This window comes from Trichosurus vulpecula, chromosome 8, assembly GCF_011100635.1.
Source record: "Trichosurus vulpecula isolate mTriVul1 chromosome 8, mTriVul1.pri, whole genome shotgun sequence".
NCBI lineage: Eukaryota > Metazoa > Chordata > Mammalia > Diprotodontia > Phalangeridae > Trichosurus > Trichosurus vulpecula.
In genome coordinates, this window is record NC_050580.1 from 204,482,272 (window position 1) to 204,502,252 (window position 19,981).

A 19,981-nucleotide genomic window follows, 5' to 3' on the forward strand; every position below is an offset into this window, starting at 1 on the left:
CCTGAGGCATCCAGGAGTTCGCCTAGTTATAGTGAAAGGGGCGTCCTCTGATCTCCATTGGCTCCCCCGGGGGCGGAATCCTCGGGAGCTGTCCAATGGCTTCTGTAGAGGCGAGAAAGCTCCCAGGGAGGCGGCCGCGTGGGCTGGGCGCGTGTCTAGTTCAAAGTCCTTCCCTCCTTTCTGTTCTTCAGTCGTTCTCAGGGAAAGCCCTAAAATTTCAAGGGCTTGGGAAAGGTTTCTTATAAAGATGGGATTTCAGCCAGGGAAGTCAGCAGGGGGAGTTGAGCAGGTAGAGCGTGCCAAGCATTGGAGACAGCAGAGAAAACCTCAGCAGCAGGGAGGAATGGAGCACCTTGTTAAAGGAATAGCAGGGAGTCCAGGGATCAGAAGTAAGGCATAAGAAGACCAAAAAGATAGCAGGAGGCCAGGTCCCAAAGAGCTTTGAATGCCAAACAGAGCATTCTGTATTTGGTCCTGGAGGCAAAAAGGAGCCACTGGAGTTTATTGAGAGGGGGTGAGGGTCAGTCGTGATCTGATCTGCACTTTAGGAAAATCACTTTGCTGGCTGAATGGAGAATGGATTGGCTGGAGAGAGACTTAAAGCAGACTGACCCATTAGCAGGTTATTGCATTGATCCAGGCAGGAGGTGCTGAGGGCCTGCACTAGAGTGATGGCAGTGTCAGAGGAAAGAAGGGAGTGTATTTGAGATATGTTGCAAAAATGAAATCAACAGGCCTTGGCAACAGGGGGCTGGGAGGGGGAGGGGAAGAAGAGTGAGCAGTCAAGCCTGACACCTAGGTTGTAAATCTGAGGGACTGGGGGGATGGTGTTGCCCTCTACAGAAACAGGGAAGGAAGGAGCAGGGGAGGGTTGAGGGGGAAAGATAGAGGTCTGTTTTGAGGCAGATTAAGTCTAAGCTGTCTGCTGGATAATCCAATTTGAGATGTCTGAAAGGCAGTTGGAAAGTTAAGATTGGAGGTCAGGAGAGAGATTGTGTCAGGATAGGCAGATTTGGCAAGCAGCAGCATAGAGCTGAGGACATCGCCAAGTGAAGTAGTACAGAGGGAGAAGAGAAGAGGGACCAGAACATAGTCCTGAGGGACACCTACAGTTAGAAGCCAGTATCTGGATGAGACTCCAGCAAAGGAAACTGAGAAGGAGCAGTCTGATGAGCAGGAGAAGAACCAGGAGAGAGGATTGTTCCAGAAACCCAAAGACAAGAGTGGTCAACAGTGTCAGAGGTTTTGGAGAGGTCAAGGAGAATGAGGATTGAGAAACGGTCATTGGATTTAGCAACTAAGACATCATTAGTCACTTTGGAGAGATCAGTTTCAGTGGAAGCACAAGGCCAGAAGTCCATATGTTAAGAGGTTAGGAAGGGAGTGAGAGCAGAGAAAGTGGAGTCACCTGTCGCAGACTGCCTTTTTGAGGAGTTTACCTATGAACGGCAGAAGACATAGAATAGTGGGGATTATAATAGTGACTATACAGTGGGGATGGAAAGATCAAGTGAGGTCTTTGTCAGAATGGGGAGACATGGGCAGGTGTATGCTTGGATGGGTTGGACTTACTGGTTTCAGAATTTGGTTCTCTGGTGTCTGAATAAATGTTTTATTTCTGCCTTCTATATGGAGAATCTCTTACATTTTGCAATATGGAACTATGTAAGAGGAATGGCCTTTGTTTTCTTTGAGTGACTCAGCTTACCTCATTGAGCCTCTGGACGCTGTGGCTTGCTCTTCCGTGGCAGGAAATTCAGCAACCATACCAGGAATCAGAACTTCCTGTGTGATGAGTCATGGGGCTGGCTGAGGGGAGGTGTTACCTCCAGAACCTGGTCTACGCTAGGGGGAGGGGCCAAGTCAAGAACCAATTGGCCCTGGTCATTCAGGCAGTGTTTGATGATGTAAAACACCCTATAAGAGGGGAGAGGACAGCTTGAAGAGCTCTCTTTCCTCTTCCGGTTGGTGTTGGAAGCAGCGGCAAGCAAGTGTGACTCTGGGCCAGTCCTTGCTCTCGGGCCGAGCCCAGATGTTGGTAACTATGAATTGTATTGGGTCTGTCTGTTGATATTTGTAATTTGTTTATATTTTGGTTTTGAGGTTCGGGGTGCTAGTTTGTTTTTTCCCCTGAACTAAATGAATGTTTTGAACCTCAGGGTGCTGGTTTTTTCCCCTGAAGTAAGTCAATGAATCTGTATTTGGTCTGTCTCTTGATGCTTGTCTGTATGCTCCCCTGAACTAACTGAATGCTAACTGAATGCTGGCGTTTTCCCCTGAACTAAATGAATGTTGTCTGTATGCTAAGTGAATGCTGGAATAAAGTAAGCTGGTCAACCCCTTCACCGTGCTTTCCTTGTTTAAGCAGATAAAAAGAACCTGTGCTTTTCCAGCGTCCCGGCAGCATCCTGGGTGCATCTTACACCCTCACAGAAGCTGCTAGCTGGGTTGTTAAAACAAACTACAGAAGCATATTCACAATTATCATCGATGTTGTAATTTTTGCCTTGCTGATACATTTGGTGATGAATAGGATGGGATCACAAGGTATAAAACCTCTGCTTAGAAGTAGAAGGGCTTTAGAGGGGGAAATCAATATCCCAGGATGGGACGATGTACCTTATTCCTCCCTAGCAAGGGAATGAGCTAAAGGCACTGGACTCTGTGAATGTTGGGAACAGAGGCTACAGAGGGGAGAACCTAGAGATTTGGAAAGATATTTGCAAGAAATTAAAGTTAAGCCAGGGAGAGACCTGGCAGCAATGTCTCAGAGAGGCTGGGTTTTACTAATAACTTATTATATTATATATGAAAGGAAGGATAGACTGTTAAAAGAGAGAACTCAGATGGTTAGAAAATTGGCTAGCTTGAATGGGAATTTTTCTATGCCACAGCAAGATGGGGAATCTCAGGTGGCAGAAGAACAGGTTATTGTTCAGGAATCAACTGATGTGAATGGGAATTTTGCTGTTAATTTAGCTAAGAAAAAGCAAAAAGCTAACGGGTCAAAAGTGCATGTAAGTTAAGGACAGGTTAAGTCTAGTTGCCAGTCTTGTTGCCATGGTGATGGGTAAAGAGAGTTGGTAGAAAATGATAGTATGTTGCATGATGCTCCTGAGGCATGAAATGAGACAATGTTATATCCTCAGACAGAAGCACACCCCGTACTGCAAAGAAAACAAGAGACCCAAGGAGATAATACAGTGTTCAGAGAGGTGTTTGAAGATTTTACATAGCAGGAAATCACAGATATGTTGAGTAGGCTTACCCAAGGAATGGGAGAATTGTTAATATTTTGGATGGTGAGAATCAGTGATGAAGGGGCTGGAAGAGTATCTGTAGATAGTGTGGATTGTATGAAATTCATAAGTATTAGTCAGAATCCTTTTGTACAGCAAGTTTTTAGGGATTATCATCCACAAGAATGTAACAGGATGACCAAATTGTTAGCTTTAGCAGCAACAGGATGCAACAGAGAGTATCCTGCTGATTCTATGTGGCCTAGTAGGGATAGACCCCTGGGACTGCATGAGAAAGTTGAAGGTGGATATAACAAAGACTGCTATCATGATGAGGAATGCTGAGGTTTATTCTGATACTCCCTTGGGAGTATCCTATAGAAATATGATACTTAAGACAGCTCCTCCTGCTTATAACCACCTAGTTCTGACTCTGCCAATTGGGAAGATAGGGCATCCTTTTTCAGAGGTGCTAGATAAGATTTCACAGTTGAGTGACTTAGGAGGATGGGGAAAAGATAAATTTCCTCAAGAGAGAAGAGTGAGTAACCAACGGATGCAAAGTCAGAATAGAATGACAAGAAAAGCAATGTTTACTGCTCTATTGAGAGCCGGGGTAGATTTTGGAAGTATAGATGGTATTCCAACTAATGAGCTATACAAAATGTACTGAGATAAGGAGTTTAATAGTAGATGGAAGGGAGAAGTAAGAATTCCCCCTACAGATCTTGAACCCTTGTATCCAAGTGAGTCATACCTTCAGGGAGACTAGGAAATAGCCCAAGCCCCAGCTCAGATTGAAGAAACACACAGGTGGGATTAGAGACCCCATATTAATCTGACTATATATTGGGAAAATGGATCAAATACTGCAACTAGGGCATTGATAGATACTGGGACAGAGGCCTCCCTTATATAAGTAAGCCCTGACAAATTTAAGCATGGAACTCCTATTACTATCACAGGACTGGGAGGGGCTAAAATATCAGCCAGACAAGTCAAACTGATGATGAAAACTGGACAATTGCCTAAGAAAGAATATACCATGGTCACTGTACCCATTCCTGAATACATCACTGAAATAGATATATTGAGAGGTGTGACTGAATTTGCCTGAGGGGAGATACCAATTTGCAGTAAGGAAGATACGAATTAATACAGTTTTGGTGAGAAAAATAAAAAGGGACCCAATCACTTTACCTGAACCTTCTGAAGTAATTACTTTGAAGCAGTATCATGTGCCAGGTGGGCAAGATGGAATTGTCAGTATGATAAAGGAATATGTTGAAGCAGGAGTGTTAGTCCCTACAACCACTCAATGGAATAATCCTATCTGGCCAGTACAAAAGTCTGATGGAATGTGGAGAATGACAGTGGATTATAGACAACTGAATAAAGTGACTCCTCCCTTGTATGCTGCTGTTCCAGATACCATCACCTTACCATAAAGGATCCAGAAATATGATGGGACTTGGTACATAGTAATTGATTTATACAATGCTTTCTTTACAATCCCAATAGATACTAAACAATGGGACCAATTTGCTTTCACTTGGCAAGGCTGACAGTATACATTTACATGGTTACCACAAGGATATCTGCATTGCCCTATTATTTGTCACAGGATTGTGACTGAATATTTAGATGAATTTAAGTTACCTGGTGTACAGATTACCCACTACATAGATGATATCATGACACAGGGAGAAAATTTAAAAGAAGTGGAGAGGAGTTTGACACTTTTAATTGAGCATATGAAAAGCAAAGGATGGGAAATTAACACTGCAAAGATTCAAGGGCCAGCTCAAACTGTAAAATTTTGGGGTAAGCAGTGGAATAAGGGACTGTGAGAAATTCTCCCACAAGCCCAACAAAAGATTCAAGATGTTCCTATCCCTACCAATAAGAAAGAGACTCAAAACTTTATAGGACTATTTGGATATCGGAGGTACCCCATTCCACATTTAAGACAGATTTTGCCTTATATAAAGTTACTAGGAAAAAGTATGAATTTGATTGGAGACTTGAACAGAATAAAGTTTTTGAAGAAGTCAATGCTGCTATACAATTGGCTCTAGATTTATGGCCTGTGCAAAGTGGCCCAGGGGAATTACAAATGACTGTACAAGATGGCTATGCAAACTGGAGTTTATGGCAAAAACAACAAAGCAGAAAAGTCCCCTTAGGATTTTGGTCTAGGAAACTTCCCTCATCTGGAGTTCAATATATACCTTTTGAAAAGCAGTTGTCAGCTGCATGTTGGGTTTTAGTAGAGACTGAACACCTGACTCTGGGCCATGAAGTGATATTAAGGCCTGGAATCCCGATGATGACCTGGGTAATGAATACCCCAGCATCTCACAGAATTGGACATGAGCAAGAGGCTAGCATAATTAGATGGAAATGGTACATTCAAAATAGATAGAAAGCAGACAAAAGTGGAGTTTCTGCTCTACGTGAATCTATAGCAAATATAGACACTGAGGGAAATGATAAACCCCCTGAACCAAGGCAACAGTTGGTACAATCCTTGGTAAAATGCAATGATGGATATGATGGATTAAGTGAAGAACAGAAGAAACATGCATGGTTTACTGATGGGACAGCAAAATATTTGGTCCATAAAAGACATTGGAAGCAGTAGCCTATAACCCATGTACTAAGAGAACTTTGAAAAGTACTGGGATAGGTAGAAGTAGTCAATATGCTGAACTTACGGAAGTACATCAAGCTATAAAAAACAGAACAAGGAGGACACAGATTCATGGGCAGTAGCCAATGGGTTAGCTACATGGATGCCCATGTGGAAAAATCTAAATTGGGAAATTCATGTTAAACAAGTTTGGGGCAAAGAATTATGGGAAGATATATGGGACATGTCTTTGGTTACTAATCTGTCAGTTTTTCATGTAGATGCTCATGTTGCCCTCACCACACCAGAACATGATTACAATGCACATGCTAATTGACTAGGAAAGATTGCTACTGAACATATCTTCCCTACTCTGATACCAGCTAATGATCCAGTACCAGCAAAATGGGTCCACCAAACAGCCGGCCATTTAGGAGTCCAGGCCATACACTGGTGGGCACAAGAGTGAGGTATCAGTATCTGTCATTCATTGTTAAAACAAGTAGCAGAGGAATGTGATATATGTCAATTGGAAAAGGAATGACCTGATTCTCAAGTAGTAACTGGGGAGAAAGCAAGGGGAAAAGTTCCAGCCCTAATCTGGCAGATAGATTATATTGGACCACTACCCCAAGATAAAGGATGCAAGTTTATATGTACTTGTGTTGACACCTATTCAGGTGTACTAGTGGCTTGTCCTTATAATAATGCAACTCAGAAAAACACCTGTAAAATTCTAGATATCATAAGTCTATATTATGGAACCCCAATTCAGGTTCAAAGTGACAATGGGTCACATTTCAAAGGTAATGAATGAAGAAATATTGTGTATTAAACCATATAGAGTGGATATATCACATTCCATATTATCCACAAGCATCTGGGTTAATTGAAAGAATGAATGGATTATTGAAAGAACAGTTAAGGAAGTTAAGTTCTAATAATTTGCATCAACATTGGAAGGATAATTTGTTCACTGCTTTACATAATTTGAATAATACACCATTGGGACAAAGTACACTTCTAGCCAGAATGATGACCCCAAATCTACAAATTAGAAAACAACAAACACATAAGATTCCAAATATTGAGTACTGGACTGTGAGGGAAGATGTCCCACTACCATATCCAGGAACACCTGGTTCAGCAGGATATGATTTACGTTGTTTAGAGGACTTTTGTTTGAATAGAAAAGAAATAAGAAAAATCTCTACTGGAATATCTATGAGAACCCCTAAGAATCATTTTGGACATATATTACTGTTCAATCAGGATTAGCAGCTCAAGGAACACATGTATTGGCTGGAGTGAGAGATTCTAATTATCAAGGAGGAATTATTGTGACATTCCAAAATTTAGGTGAAGAACCCATATAATTTTGTAAAAATGATAGAATTGTTCAAGCGATTATTATTCCTTGTGAAACAATACCCCTTGTGAAAACTGACCCTCCTTCTGAAATAATGATCAGAAGAAAGGAAGGGTTTGGTTCTACTGATAGAATAAAATTGGGAGCTAAAGTATGGGTAAAGTGGAAGCTGGACAATGTACCAAAGGCTGCAGAAATTATAGCACATGGGAAGGAAGATACTGTAACTGTTGTTTATTTGGGAGAAGAGGATTTCCAGATTGTACCCCTGACTGATCTATTCTATCACGTATGTGGCTATGATTGTTTTCTTGTTTCTTTTTGGCTTTTGTCTGTTAAATTTGTTTGTGAGAGTTGTTTTCTGCAGGCTTAGTACCATCCACCTGTAGATGCCTGATTGTTTAAGGCAGATGCTATCCCCTGATGTGTCACCCCTGGACCTGACGACCATGATGGGTCATCCCTGGACTTGGTGTCAACCAAGCTCCGGATGCCAGCTAAAGATCTGACCTCTAGAATAGGACTCTTGACCTCTCAGGGCAGAGACAGCTGTATGTCCAATTTCAGCAGGAAGAAGCTATAGAGTACAAGACCTTCACACTTTACCCAAAGATTTTGAGCCCCATTTGTTAGAAGGGGGAATGAAGATATTCTTTTATGTGCTTATTTTGTGTTATCCCTGTTATATTGTCGTAAAGATTGCTCCATTGACCTATGTAATGGATAAGAAAGATCTTGGGCCCAAATGTAATGGTAATTTAAATGGGAAGATCTTTCCCATCCATTGATAGGCCCTACTTTTGTGACCTACTTTCGTCACAGGAAGCCTAAGTCACATGTGGTGGGAGCAGCTTGCTGAACGAGTGGAACTGGAAGACTGGAGCAGGAATTGCTCAGAGTGAGTTAGAACTGTGGGAGGAGCAGGACACAGGCAAGGAATGAGCTAGGAATTATAAGTATTTGTGGGAAGGCACCAGGAGAGGGGAAGGCTAATGGAATGGTAAGGCTCCATGCTGTAATATTGTGTCTTAAGTTCCTTGTTGCTGGTTTTTGGGATTTGGTTGCTGGATGGATGGGCTGGACTTACTGGTTTTGGGATTTGGTTCTCTGGTGTCTAAATAAACGCTTTACTTCTTCTACTTTCTATATGGAGAGTCTCTTATATTTTGCGATACAGAATAACACAAGCCTATTCACAATTATCATCGATGTGATTATTGCCTTGCTGATACAGAGGTTTGTTAAGACCATACCCCTTTCTCTCTCTCAACTGTTCATCTTCAACACCCCACCCCCATTTAAAATCTTAAAGACTGTATTTGGACTAATGAAGCATTCCCAAGGTATCCCAGATCAAGAAAGTGGGGGGTGGGGTGGGAATAGTGGTGGAAATGAGGTGCAGGGATTCTGGTGCAAGGATGGGACACTCAGAAGAGGATGGGCTTCCAACTAATGCTAAAAGCAAACAAAACTATGAGAGAGTTTAATAAGTTGGGCTTGTATACTACCTTTTCATTTAAATAGTTCTGGTTATTTCATTATGACTAGGTAGATGAGGTTTGGAGTTGGGTTTTCTGGAAAGAATTCAAGGGGCAGAGGTTCTCCTAGCCAAGAGGGCTTTATTCATGCAAAAGCAGCAGGCTAGCCTTGGAAGAAGGATTAGTAACTGGAGAAATGACAGGCTTTCTTTTATACACTAGTCAGCCTGGAGTGGGGTATGCTCCTACCTGAACAGTTAACCATAGGGAAGGATGTCAGGAAGAGGAAGCAGGTATGTTGGGACCACAGGGAAGGGGAGGCAGGAAAGGGGAAACAGGTGTGCTGGGTATTTTTGAAAACAGTTCAGGGATGTGGTCACAAAACAGGGAACTTAACTTGTAAGCTCAAAGGATATGTTCACAAACCATAGGGGTTAGTCAGGTACACAGAAAATAACAAGGTCGTCTTGTCAATAGATAGAGCCCTCTTTACTGGACAGATTTAGATTTAGGGAAGGCTCTCATTGCTGGGCAGAAGTCAGCCTCATCACTTAGATGTGATTTCATGGGGGTCACCCTCCCCTTAAATTGTTATATTTGCTGAGATTATTGCTGTTTACAATAATTTTTTTAAAAAATTAAGACCAGAGATATACAGATATAGAAATATCATATATATGTACATACATATAAACATATGTATGTAAGCAGCCTCAAAATCTTCCAGTTGTGTGCACACACACACACAGCCCAGGCATACAGCTGTGGCTGGACAGACTGGGTTCTTCTCAGGGTGAAGCATCTCTGCTTAACTCCCCCAGCCCCTTCTTCAAGGGGCAGCTGCAGACTTTACCATCTTCTGTTCCTGGGTCAGCCCGATGTGACAGTCCTCTTTTTAGCCAAAGCAATGACCCTTAGCCAAGTACTGGATTGGCAGAAGCCTCTCCTCTGAAGACTTCTTCAGATCCCTGAGATTGCTCACCTCTAGAACAGAGATGAGAGAGGTCTCTAGCCTCTCTGGTTTGATAATCATTCCTGCTGCAGATGGGACTTTCTAAATCAAAAGATTCCATTTTGACTTATAATAATGAACCAAGTTTCCCTTCTCAGACTCCAAGAGAGTAGCTAGGGACTAAGCTATGCCAGAAGTCTATGCCCAGGGGCAGGTTCATTATCTCAAAGGGCCCTTTTTATGGAACTGAACTTTCCCTGCTTCAGACCCTGTCTGAGGTGCGGAGTGTTTTCTTTCTGACTGAAAGGCCTTCCTCTTTCTAGTTCAAAGTCTCCAACTCTAATAACCTTCAACCTAACAGGCACACGCTTACACTTTTATTTTTGTTTTTTACTAAATCCCAGACCTTAGTCTTATCATCATCAGTTTCTTCACTGCAGATGGAGTAAAAAGGTATTATATTTTAGTTTGTAACAATAACAAGCTGTTTTGAGAAAAAGAGAATCATTAAATCAAGATAATGTTCTTAGTTCCTCGCACCCCAGAACTGGTGACTAGATGGAAAGGAGAATGGGGTGTAAATTGTTAATAATACCGTTAGCATACTATATATGCCCATATATATATATATGCGTAAGTAAATGTACTAGATATATTCACATATGCATACACACAAATATATTCATGTGTGTATCACACTTTACACATATCTGATTTGCTTTTCACAACAATGCTGTGAAGTAGGTGCCATTATTATCCCCATTTATAGATAAGCAAACTGAGGCAGATAGAGGTTAGGTGACTTGCCCAGGGTCACACAGCTATTAAGTGTTTAAGGCTCGTTTTGAACCAGAATCTTCCTGAATATAAGTCCACTGTGCCACCCAGCTGGCTAGACTAGATTAAGATAATGATTTTTTGTCTCCTCAAGGGCAAGCGTACATTCCTATTGTTTCCTTTTGCTAAATAATTTAATAGCTTTCTGAAAACGAGGCAGTTTTGTTAGGCCCCTAAGTGACACAATGTGTAGAGAGCTAAACTTAGAGTCAGGAAGACCTGAGTTCAAATCCAGCTTCAGGCCCTCAATTAGCAGTGTGGTCCTGGAAAAGTCCCTTAACTTTTCTTAGTCTCGTCTGTAAAATGGGAACTGTATTGGTCCATACAAGAAGCAGAATAGATGGATGGTAACCTTAGAGAGGAAGACTCTGGCTACTCTAAGCAGCAGAGCAGAAAATGGCCACAGCAAAGGTAAAGGAATTAATTGGTCCTAGGGATGATCTGCCAAGGTCTGGTTTCGTGGGTGGAAGAGGAGTAGAAGCTGCAGCAGCAGCAGCAACAGGAGCGTGGGGGATGCAAAGAAGAGAATCCAAGGTGCCCAGGAGTTCAGAGCTGAATGGGTTAACTGTGTCCAGGCAGGACTCTAGAGAGGCCTTCAGACACTAGCCAGTTCAACCCATACTCAAAAGGAACCACATTACAACGTTAGAGTATAACAGCCTTTGCTTCCAGATCTCCAAGGAGGGAGTGAGAATCCACTTTTTCTCCAGGCAGCCCATTTCACAAACTGTACATTAATATGATTTTTAAAATGCAAAATGCAGGTGGTTTTCTTCTTCATCTGTAAAGACTGATAATAATGCTTTACTTAGCTTTCTTTTTGTATCCCCAGAACTCAGCACAGTGTCTAGGACCTAGTAAGTTCTTAATAACTTTATCTTAACTTTATCTTAACTTTATTTCATTTATTTCTTGACCTTTCTCCTCTGGCTTCAAAATTTCAAGAGATTTTTCCACCTCTACCCTGGCTATAAAGTTAAACTATTGGTTCTAAAGTAAGATACTGAGGGACGTTATAGAGAATGAAGTGAGTTCTGTCAGATATATACCACAAATGCTTTCATATCACTCTCTAACTCAGGGCTCTCTTCAACCCTTATTGTTCTTCTAAACACACCCACATGATTGCTCCTTAGAGAAAGAAATTTATTTCTTGAAGCCTCATAGCTCAGGTCTTCTAATAAATATCACAAAAGATCTTTAAAAAGGCCAAATGGGAAGGAAATTGAGAAAACTGCGATCAACCCTGCAGGTCAGCCCCTGTTCTTACTACCACTAACTAACTGGATTTCCTATCTCTAATTTTAGAAATTGCTCCCCTAAACTTCTGAGGAGTAATGGAACCTAGTTAAAAACAAACACAAAACCTGGAGTTATTCCTTTAAAAAACCAACACTATGTCAGGAGATTGAGGTTGTCAACTAGACGAAACTGGCCTCTAAGCTATGGGTGGCCAGAACTGAACAGAGCAGGCTAGAGACAGGAGAGTCAGGAATCAAATGGAAGTTTAATTTCAAAACTGAGGGAAATGGCTTGTAATCAAGGACCAGTGTGCCAGGGCCCTGGCCTGAGAGGGGGGACATGAGGCAGTGAGGCTGAACGTGATTTTTATAGTTGTGGCTAGACAAAGAGTCAAACTGTACTTTAGCAACAGGAGTGAGGCACAACGGCAGCAGTGAGTCAAGGTTATCTAGTGACAAAAAGTCCCTTCATAGCAAGGCTTCATTTCTGGGCTTTTTGTGCTTGCCCAAGCTCAAGGACCATCAGTTCCAGAAGGTGAGCACAAAGGATTGTTTTTACGCCAAGCTCAGGGCACAGCTTGCTTTCTGGATCTTAGCTCTGGAAAACAGGGGGTCTTCTTATGCCTTGACAAGGCACTGCTCAATTGAGCGGAAGAAGGGAAACTAAGGTACTGTCATTTTTTGTACTGCCCACTGTTGCCTAGGTAGGTGGTTGATTTCCTCAACATTTGCACTGGGATGCTTGAGGTCTCTGGTTAGCAGGGAGGGGCTGGTCTTGAAATTCTGAGTCAAAGTTCTGAGCAAAATCAATTGATCGTTTAGGCTAGCAGGAACCAATGAATTAGGTCAATGGTTTCTCCCCATGACCAAAGACCTTGAATGAGGGCTGACAGGGTCTTTTACAATAATTAGCAAGGTGACAGAGCAAAATCTCCAGCAACATAGGTGTGTCTTCTTCTGATTGGCTATTGATGACATAGTCAGAATTGAGATTACATCATTTGGAGCTCCCCTTCTAAAACCCCCTCAACCACAGTCAAGACGTGTGACAGAGTCACAAGACAAAGGTTCTCAGGAGGTGAGAGTGGCTATAATACTTTAAGGGCAGCTAGGTGGTACAGCTAGATAGAGTGCTTTCCCTGGAGTCAGGAAGATTCATCTTCCTGAGTTCAAATATGGCCTCGGACATCTACTAGCTGGGCAAGTCACTTAACTAGGGCGACCTGTTTCCACATCTGCCAAGAAAACCCCAAATGGGGTCAAAACTGAACAAGACAATACTTTAAACTGATAAGATTTGAAGTTTCTCCAGAAAGTGGGTGATGGGCGGGATCACAAGGTGGAGGTAAAGCTTGACCTTTAGGCAAGTTTCTCTGGGATGTGGGTGGTAAGTTAAGTTTACAAGGAAAAAGAGTCACAAAAGGGAATATTAAATGTAGCTTCATTAAGTCTCAGCAAAATAGAATTAAAATCAGTACTTAATTTCATACTCTATTAGAGGTCTTGGGATGTATAGATGGGCTTTATGTATTGGCATAGAATGGGTTCATTGGGATGAGAGGTCCTGTAAATTGTGGAGCTGAGTAAGTGTTGAGGAAAGGAACAGAAAGGCTTGGAGGCGGGGGACAGATACTAAGGAACAAAGGTGCTGACAGGGAGGGAAAAGAGATGCTGGGGCATTCCTCTCCCACACTGAAACTCCATCTTCTTTGGTTCACAAGTAAGGCAGGGCTGGGAAAGAATCCATTTGCCCACTATCACCTACAAGTGAATGCATATAATAGACCAGGCCTGATCCAGGCTGGTCTGGTCCCTCAGGTGTGAGACTGAAACAAAATGAGATACCCATGGAATAACTGACAATCCATTGAAGAGGAAAGTCATTCAGAACAGAAAAAGGATATGTGGTGAGGATACATCCTTCATTCAGATCGGCACAGCTTCTCTGCCTTTGGTGGTCCACTTGTTCAGCCTAAGGAAGTGGCTGAAGGTCTTCATGCCCTGCCTTTTCTGTATGTCATGGTCATCTAGCACCAAACACGCTTGGATATCCCAGCTCCTGGGATCAGTTGCCACACTTGGACCACTTCCACAGACAGGTAAAGATAAGGCTGTTGTTATGACCAACACATCAGTTTTGGTATCAGCATCTTATTTGTTTATTTTTAAGACCTGATAAATTTCTTAAGGCACAGAGAGAACATGTCTAGGAAATTTATAGGCAGCTTATATAGGCCTAGGAGGTCTTGGCCAATTCTATGGGTTTATGGAGTTTATATCCCATGTAAGGAAAGTACTCTCTCACTCTTCTTCCACAAAATTATTCTCTTATTCTTGGGGAAACTGTTTACTTAAAATGCAACATTGAGAGCTTTAAAATTATTATTACTTTCAACTTTATCTTAAAGGTGAGAAAAAAATCCTATTCCAAATATTCTAAAAATAATCTCTCTAGGTGGTATCATCTCAATACACTCTTACCATATACCATCTGAATTTCTAAATGGCGAGTTACAATTTGGGGGGATGTGTTATCAGATCACTTCCTAAATGTTTGTGGAAGAAGGCCTGGAGTTGTTTCCAAGCATCAATTTGGGCCATGGAGTGGGCCCTAACTTCTCCTCCCCAGATCACATTTGTGCCCACCAAAGCGTGAAAGGAAACTGGGCACACAGGGAAATATGGGGGCTCAATATAGTGTCCTGTTGCAGGGTAACAGATAATCTCCGGTTTTTTCTTCCCATGGGCTTCTAACAATTTGGCAGCTTCACTGGCATAGAATTCACTTTTCCAGTTGTGGTCATCCAGACCAACAAGAAACATGAAGCAACTCTCAGCCTTCTCAATTGGAATTAAGCTTTTTCTGTTGGGTTCCTCCAAAGGATTCTTGAGAGCATCAACAATGTCTGCAAACCCGTCTTCAGTCATCTTGATACGTTTTGGGTCACTCTTCAATGGGGGAATCGTCACACCCTTATAGTGTAGCACAGACCCTACATTTGCCACAGAGCCATTGATGGTGACGGTGGCTGTGATGTCCTTCAAATGGGAGGCCATGGACAGACACAGATCACCCCCTTTGGAAAATCCAAGCAGCCCAACTCCTGGACCCTTTACCTGGGAAAGTAAGAGAGTCATAGAGGGAATGAGAATAATGTTGACTAACAAAAGGGGCAGCTAGGTGGTACAGTTGATAGAGGACCAGCCTTGGAGTCAGGAGGACCTGAGTTCAAATCTGGCCTCAGACACTTGACACTTATTAGCTGTGTGTCCACAGCAAGTCATTTAACTCTGAATGCCTCGAAAGAAATAGCACAAAAAACTTACTTTTGTTCTAAGACATGTGTTTGGATCTTACTGAGTTTTGCAGTAACCACTGCTCATATCAACATGACTTGTAAAGCGATATGGCATATTCATTACAACCCTATACTAGAAATATCATATATTCATTTTTCAGATAGGAAACTGAAGACCAAACACTTCCCCATGATCACAGTGACTAAAAATTCCATAAAGTTAGGTAATATGACACATAGATCACTGGACCTTCTACAGTCAGGAAGATCTGAGTTCAAATCCTGCCTCAGCCATTCACCAGCCATGTGACCCTGAACAAGTCACTTATACCTCTGTTTGCCTCAGTTTTCTTAATTGTAAATTGGGGATAATAAGAGCAACCCTCAAAGGGTTGTTGTGAGGATCAAATTAGATATTTACAAGGCACTTAGCATGGTACCTAGTACAGAGTAGGCACTAAATAAATCCTTCCTTCCTTCCTTCCTTCTGGTCCAAGGCAACTCACCTATGGTAGAGAGCTGATTATCTATTTTAATTGAGGCCTTTGGAAGAAAACTCTCCCCTCACCTCTTTTCCAACCTATTCATGACTCTACCAAGGGGAAGCACAGGCTGAGGGATAATATAATCTGGAGCAGGTAGACATTCTGCATACCTCAAGTCACTGCTCAATGATATTCTTCCTTGGATCCTGGATCTGCAGAAATGTCTACTCTAACTCACTCATTTTAAAATAAGGAAACTATAGCCCAGGGAGGTGACAAAGCTGTGTCTTCCAATCATCTGTCTCAGCTTTCTCATTCCAAACAGCAGAGGGATTGGCCAGTGTTAAAATACTCTTTGGAAGTAGGGAAAATTTTCAAAGGAAAACAGGCACCTACGTGGCAAAGTTGATAGAGGGCTGGGCCTGGAGTCAGGGAGACTCCTCTTACTGACTTCCAATCTGGCCTCAAATACTTACCAGCTGTGTAACCCTGGCCAAATCACTTAATCCTGTTTGCCTCAGTTTCCTCATCTGTAAAATGAACTGGAGAAGGAAATAGCAAGCCACTCCACTTCCCAATAAACACTTATAACAGGAAGTTTCATTCTTGGTACAATGTCTTAAAATAAAAAGCAACAAGGAAAAGCATCTATCCCACAGAATCAAAGAAACTAAAAGAAGAGAGAAGTCATAAAATGAGAAAACAACCTGAGAGTGGTTTTTCAGGTACTGGACAGCCTCTTCAAAGTATTCCAGATGAAGTTCCTTCATGTCTTTGGGGAGGTCCTCATAGGCATAGTATGCCAGGGCCAGCACTGCAAAGCCATGTCCAGCCAACAGGCTGGCTCTATATTCAAACAGGCCACCTCCAGCTCCAAAGATGTCGATGATCCCAGGGAAGGGCCCTGAACCTATAACAAAGTCAAAGTCATAAACCTTTCCCTTTAAAGTTTTCCCTCTGAATTCTAAGGATAGTCAAGTTGTTTGCTCTTGGGTAACATTTTCTGAGACACCATAAGACCCCTTGTTCACTACTGCATGTTCACTGGAAAAAATATGCCTGGTCACAACTGTACGGGGAAATTGAAAAACAACCTCAATTAACTGGAAAATAAATAGCTAACACTTATATGGTGCTTACTGTGTGCCAGGCAATGTTCTAAACATCTGATCCTCACAACAATCCTGTGAGGTAGGAGCTATTATTATCATCTTCCTTTTACAGCTGAGGAAACTGAGGTATCAGAGGTTAAGTGACTTGCCCAGGATCATATAACTAGTGCCTTGTTTCAATTGAAATTTAACAAAAGGGTCAATTGAGGTAGATCTCTGAGCAAGATAGAATTTATTAGCAGAGGTGTGTTACCTGTCAATAAATGAGTCAATGGCTAGTCCTGCATTAATGCCACAGACCTCGAACTAAAGGACTGTTTACCTTATAGAGGTTTGGGGGAGTTGTTCCTCCTTCATTCTCAAAGAGGATCAATGACATTGGGAGGGTGATATTTTCACTTGATTGTAAATTGGATTTAAGTGAGGCAGAGCAAAGCAAAGTCATCAGCCTCACTCTCTCCTCCAGAGTCACAGAAGTCCCATGGCAAGGCAAAAGTCAAGAGGACTGGCAATGGCCTGGAATGCAGGGGCAATGGCTGAGGTTGGAAGGAAGGGCACTCTCCTGGGGTAAAAGCAGCCCTCTGCCAAGGCTGCATGCCCTGGGGGCACAGCCCTATTTGCCCAACCCCAGTTGCAGCTCTGCCACCAAGAGGTTTTGAAGTATAGAACAAAGAACAGAACAAGGTATGTGACACAGAATTAAGGACATCATGACTGGTTACAGAGCTGAGATATATGGAACAATATGATTGGTTTGAAATTTGGTAATGAGGACTAGCAATAACCCCCCTGCTTCTCTCATGAGTCTAATAAGTACTCTTTGAGTCTAAGTGTGTGATAGTGGCCCAGACTTTTGGACTGCAAATTAGACGTCCTTGAAGGATAGCTTGGTGGAATAAAGATATATACATATATATACACGCCTGGGGTTTAGAGGGGAGAGATGTGTACTACCAGCATCTGATGCTGCCCCAAGTAGCATAACCTTCAATAAATGACTAAGAGTAAGAGACGATCACGAATGTTTGCTTTACAGAACTGAGATTTGGAAGGCTCTAGTGGTGGATTCCTGGACTTGAACCTGGGATTTCAGACCCCCGGTTATAGATCACAAATCAGAAGATTTAGAACTGGAAAAGACCGTAGATGGATTTCTAAGCCAATCCCTTAGTGCTTCCCTCCCAAACCCCTGAGAAATGTCCATCCATCCCTCTGACATCTCAAGATTCTTTTAGAATGCCAGGGGGATCCTTGGCACGTCTGAATGCTGGAACATCCTATGATGTGGCAGATGGAAACAGGGGTGGTCGCTGATTACATGACGGGTCAGAGAAGAAAAGCATGGGGGGGGGAGGGTAGATGGAGGGGCACTCACCGGGAGGCAGGAAGAGGGTGGCCCGCAGGTTGCCCTCTCGCACCGGGATCCTCTTCACCCCCGGCCCCAAGAAGCTCCGCTCGTGGACCACCTGTGCCAGCCGCTGGGTGGGCTGGGGGTCGTGACCCTCGTACACCTCCAGGTCCACGAGGAAAGGAGTCTGCACGTCCCGCTTCACCAGCCGCCAATAGGGCTTGTCGGGTTTCATGCTCCAGAAGAGCCCCATGGGCTCCACGCCGCTGTAGCTGCCCCCCAGAGAGGGCGCCCGCGCCAGGTCCAGCTGCCCGCCTGCGTCGGCCTCATAGCGGGCCGAGGACCGGAAGAACTCCCCTTTCTCATCGCCGAGGGAGGCGCGCAGGGTGACCCGCTGGGCCGGGGCCAGACCGTGCACCGCGATCGCCACGGGCTCGTCCCACAGGCTGCGGCGCCCGGGAGTCAGGTTCACAGTCACGGCCATCGAGGAGGAGGCCGCCTGTTTGGAGGACACGCAGAAGCTACGACAGAAGGTCGGAGGCCCCTTGCTGCTAATCAAGCGCGGAAAAGCCTGCGGAACTCGATTGCGAGGAATGGGCGGCCACGGGAATTTCGCCAAGTCCGCCAGCCCTTTCCCAAGTAACCGCGGACTTCGCATTAAGGACATGATGGGGTAGAAGGAAGTGCTGGTTTTCTAGCCGGGGACAGCAGAACTATCGCATGAACCGGTGCCCCGCTCCCGTATCCAAATAAACTCTTCTGAGGTCGGTAATATGAGATCATAATCTGTAACCTCACAAGACTGTAATATCATCGAGGTCGCCAGCCCGGGGCACCGGGAGGGCCCAAGGGAGTCAGTCCTACCGAGAAGATCCTAAAATTCCGCACATCCGGCTCCGCACACCCCAGTCAAGTGAGAAGTAAATAGCCTCCCGGGAAATACGGGCCGTCGTTCCTTGGCTCCGCCCCCGCTCACCTCTCACCTAATTTCTTTCTTTGGTTTGTCCCAGAAAGTCGAGCTTCTTTTTTTTTTCCCATGATACAACACATTTCAAAGCTTGATGCGAAGTATAGTTACTAGAAATTTTCTCCTGTGTTTTGAATTCTAATTTTTAAAAAATCCAAGGTTCTGGTATATTAATGTAATGGAATACGCTTGGGCTATAAGAAATGATGAGTAGGCAGATTTCAGAAAAACTCAATGAGTTCAGCCTTCTGGGCAGAGGATCCGAGGGGAGGGAGCTTACATGATGTTTCTAATTTAAGCCCAGTAATTAATTGCACAAGTTGTATAAAAGTAACTTTAAATCCCAGTCACATATTCCCAATGTCCATTTAAAGCAACACCTTTTTTGAATCCCAGATGCCTGATTGTAGTTATCTGGTCCCTAGATGGTAAAAGAGAGTTCTGCTTCTCTGGTTCAGATCTAGAAATTCTCAGACAATTCTAACTTAATATAACTTAGTACAATCACTTAAATTTGGCTCTCCCTTTTTTGATACTTCAGAGTATTTCAGTTCATATATCATCTGCTGTTTCTATTCTTACCTAAATTTTGTACCTGGTATAAGAATCTTTCAAAATATGAAGGTCCAACCATAAATTGAACTCATCTTCCTTTTAAAATTATCAGACAGATACCTTAATAAAGGAGATATAATTTCACTTGTACTACTATCTTATACAATTTTCTTGTGCAAAAATCTAAATTTAAGATCTTATTACCAAAACACACCTATTAGCTTGAATTTCCATGATTGATAAATTTTGGAGCCAATCATACACATCTGTATATAATTCTTAGGGGAATCAATCTGAGCCTATGGCTTTTTCTCAAAATTTGCTATCCCCTTTCTTTTTTATTAGACATCTATCACATTACATCCTTGTCTTATTACTTTGTCTAATCATTTCCTCCCCCATAGTCATTCTTCTCATGCAGGCAGAGTCCATCCACAAGGGACTCACAAGCCCAGAAGGAGAAACCC

The 19,981-nt window shown here is 42.9% G+C and overlaps 1 protein-coding gene across 1 annotated transcript; it reads right to left on the reverse strand.

Annotated features, from left to right (window-relative positions):
- Positions 1–13,172: 13,172 nt before the first annotated feature.
- On the reverse strand, positions 13,173–19,022 carry LOC118828748 (acyl-coenzyme A thioesterase 1-like). Its single transcript, XM_036735594.1, has 3 exons — positions 18,020–19,022; positions 16,240–16,442; positions 13,173–14,865 (listed from the first exon to the last, which is right to left on the reverse strand). Exons 1-3 carry the CDS (start codon positions 18,657–18,659, stop codon positions 14,260–14,262), a joined length of 1,449 nt encoding a protein of 482 aa, XP_036591489.1. The 5' UTR covers positions 18,660–19,022; the 3' UTR covers positions 13,173–14,259.
- Between the last annotated feature and the right edge of the window lie 959 nt (positions 19,023–19,981).

What these genes read in the sequence shown, in the direction of transcription:
- LOC118828748 (XM_036735594.1), bottom strand. Translation starts at nt 18,659, where the DNA reads ATGTCCTTAATGCGAAGTCCGCGGTTACTTGGGAAAGGGCTGGCGGAC. An exon ending in CACCCTCTTCCTGCCTCCCG is followed by an intron (nt 16,443 to 18,019) that starts GTGAGTGCCCCT and finishes ACTTTGTTATAG; the next exon opens with GTTCAGGGCCCTTCCCTGGG. An exon ending in ACCTGAAAAACCACTCTCAG is followed by an intron (nt 14,866 to 16,239) that starts GTTGTTTTCTCA and finishes TTACTTTCCCAG; the next exon opens with GTAAAGGGTCCAGGAGTTGG.